Raw genomic sequence first — 3,372 nt, 5'->3', positions numbered from 1 at the left:
CAATAAATTTATTTACTTATTCAATATCCAATACTTTCTTACTAAAAACTATAAATCTGCATTAATAAAAACTACTTTGATGTTGTCCTTTACCTTAATATAAATATATATTTCTATTACAAGTTATTATGCGCAGACGATAGATTTTTTTTCTTGCGATTTTCTTTCGTTAACATAAATGTATTTGCTAAATTGGATTTTGTATATTATGAATTTGTCTATTTTGTTGTCATTTAAAATGTGACTTTATGTATTCCTTCGATCTATTACTAAAATAGAACTAGTGTATGTCAGCTAATTATATGATACAGCTGCTGTTGCTAATGACGACGACGACGATGATGATGATGATGATGATCTTGCTCCAATTGTTATTTTAAATAGTTATGAAATAAAAGTTAGATAGAATTATTAAAGTAAGACAATCCTAAGGTGTTGCATTATTTTCGTACAATCTTGTTGCTTCGTGGAATTACATAGGCCACCCAAACATTCGATAGTGAAAAGCTATTTTTAATTTTATAATCTCTTAATGGCTCCAAACATTTTTAGTGTTTTTATTAAGATTCATTCAACTGAAATAATCGCAGTTATGTTCTTGGTACTGTACCTTCTAAAAGTGTGCCCTGAATCTATCTATATATAACTGTCAGACGTCAATGCTGCATGTTAGCTGCAGAAAATAAAGTTTTCCATCTCAAACAAAAATTAAAAGTTTTAAAAAATCATTCTTGTTAAAATGGTGGTTAATGAATTCAAGAAATCTACTCTAATAATCAACAATATTTTATTTAATCTTTTAATATTAACTCTGGCTCAATTGTACGCCAATTATTTATCGCATGCATTTATTTGTAAGAATAGATATATTTTTTTTAATATTTACTTAAGAATCAACCACGCTTGTATTTTTAGCTAATATTGCTTAATCAAATCTACCACCTATTTCGATACAATTTGACAACGCAGACATAAGCAATTTTCTAGAGCTCGCTTGTTGAAGCATTTCTTGTTTTAGATTTTAATGCATTATGCGCAAGAATAATACTTCACCAAAATATGTGGAAGGAAAATATACATTCGATATCAATACAATATTTTCGATAATAAGCTATTTATCAACTGAAGCTAAATACCAACAACTGAAATCTAAATGTCTTCGTCTTAAAAAGATTTGCAATGTGGCACAATTGATTCAGTTCTACATTTGTCGAATTTCAGTTGAACGTAACTTCTGTCCCTGCATTAATTTCTTCTACATCAACTTCGATGAAGAGATATGAAAAATGTCAGTATTGTTTATAGTTGATCAAAATCATGGAAAGGACTCTTTTCGGTCATGAATGACCAAGGGATTACACCTAGTAAGTTACCCTCCAAGGCACAAGTCCGAGCAAAGTCTGTTTATGGAAGACCATCAGTCACCCCTGCGTAGCAGCCTCCCCTCTACATGCCACCGATGTTGTCCAAGGGAAAGGCAAAGGGGCCGATGCAGTTTCGCACCAGTGATGTTGCAACTCATTTCTACGGATGAGTGAACTGGAGAAACGTGAAATAAAGTGTCTTGCTCAAGAACACAATACACATTCCGCTTCGGGAATAGAACTCACTACTTCATGATTGTGAGCTCGACGCTCCAGCCACTGAACAATTCCGTTCTAGAGTTTCTATAAATTTTAATATGAATTTTGAATTTATATAAGTGTTAATTTAATCGAATGTTTCTTTGGTTACTTTTCAAATTATAAAATAATGATCGAACATTTCATCTAGGAAAGCAGTGCCACGGTCTTGCTCTTTGATCTACAAAGCAGCGCCAGTCTTATTTTTTATCTACAAAACAGTGCCACGGTCTTATTTCTTGATCTACAAAGCAGTGACACGGTCTTATTTTTTTATGTACAAAGCAGTGTCACAGTCTTATTTTTTGATCTACAAAGCAGTGTCATGGTTTTATTTTTTTATCTAAAAAGCAGTGACACGGTCTTATTTTTTGATCTACAAAGCAGTATCACGGTCTTATTTTCCCCTTGCGACTCAAGGCTTAATTATTTGAAACGATTGTCACATCTGTTTAAAACGTTAAATCTCATGACCAATTTATGATGTCCGGTTCCCAATGTCTGGCAAAATTTTCAGTAATCATTCTAACACTTTTCTTTATTTTATCAACAGTTTTTTTGTTTGCAGGGACAAATCTCCAGGACTAGAATCGATGCTTCTCAGGAAATGTCTTGATAGACTTCGTCATAAATGAGGTCACAATTGTTCGTACTATATTTAACACTTCTTTAATTTTTTTGCTGACTTTTCGTACAACACTTGTTGATAAGTAATATAGTGCTATCTCTATTATTCGGAAATTCTGGATTTTTTGGCAGTTGCAGCGATCGTCCTCAGTTCACCACTTGTAGCGGCTGATACCAACTTCTGAAATAATCAACTGTAAAATTTGTCTTCTTTTTAAATGATTCGTCAATAACTTTTCATCAGATTTTCCTTTTAATGGCAATCTTTTTTTTTTTTTTTTTCAAATTTTCTTTAACAATGTAATCAATCATCAAAACAGCATTCCAGTACAAATGCACGTTTTACCTGCTTCGATGATATCCGTTGATTCATCCATTTACAATAAAAAATATTTGATCATGGAAATATCTTTATGTCACTTTTTAATAATGTCGTCAGGTAGTGATTCAATTTTTCTTATTTCAGTTTTCTTCAATAACTGCATTTCACTTATTGCATTATTAGATCTGCTTGTCTTGGGGTTTTATTTTTATTTTTAGGTTGCAAAGAGCAACTTAGTAACTTCCAGAAAACTTTCTTCCCTATTTTACTATCTTTGAATATTGTTTTGCTGTTTTTTTGTTTGGTCTTGTTTTTTTGTGTTTTCCTTATGTTTTGCAATTACATGCGATAGCCAAAATGATGCGACAAAATCAGTAAAAAAAAGTTAACAACCGGAGCTTTGAAAAATAAGTGTTACTTTTCATTACTTAAAATTTTTTTTTTTTTTTTATCACATTTCTGAATTTGTAAAATAAAAAAATCTGTTATGAATATTTTATGAACAGTATTAAACTGCTTTTCCATTTTGTTTTGCTTTGTTACAAAAATATTTGAGTGGCGAATTAAACAGGAGCATTTCTCTTTAATCATTTCGAGTAGAAAGTATTCTTCGTTTTATTTCTTGTATTGCTATATCTTTTTTTCTTTTTAAGTAGTTGGCAAATTATCGTTAATGGTGTACTCAGGAAAAGAAAAGATTTTTGGTGTGGGTATTATGTTTGCAATATGGCAGCGAGCAGGAATTATGTTTGCAACAAAGGCAGCGAGCTGGCCGAATCGTTAGCAGGTCGGTCAAAATGC

General features: G+C 31.6%; 1 protein-coding gene across 1 annotated transcript in view; it reads left to right on the top strand.

The window, feature by feature from the left end:
- Positions 1–2,820, top strand: part of LOC106874044 (uncharacterized) — a 158,013-nt gene extending 155,193 nt beyond the window's left edge. The window contains exon 2 of the mRNA XM_089364645.1: positions 2,191–2,820. Coding sequence (XP_089220771.1) covers positions 2,191–2,210 — 20 coding nt within the window. The 3' untranslated portion in view covers positions 2,211–2,820. The remainder of the gene's footprint in view (positions 1–2,190) is intronic.
- Positions 2,821–3,372: the final 552 nt, after the last annotated feature.

Source organism: Octopus bimaculoides, chromosome 16, assembly GCF_046866305.1.
Source record: "Octopus bimaculoides isolate indiv1 chromosome 16, ASM4686630v1, whole genome shotgun sequence".
Lineage (NCBI taxonomy): Eukaryota > Metazoa > Mollusca > Cephalopoda > Octopoda > Octopodidae > Octopus > Octopus bimaculoides.
The sequence above is the reverse complement of the archived record's forward strand: the minus strand, read 5'-3'. Positions and strand labels throughout refer to the sequence as shown.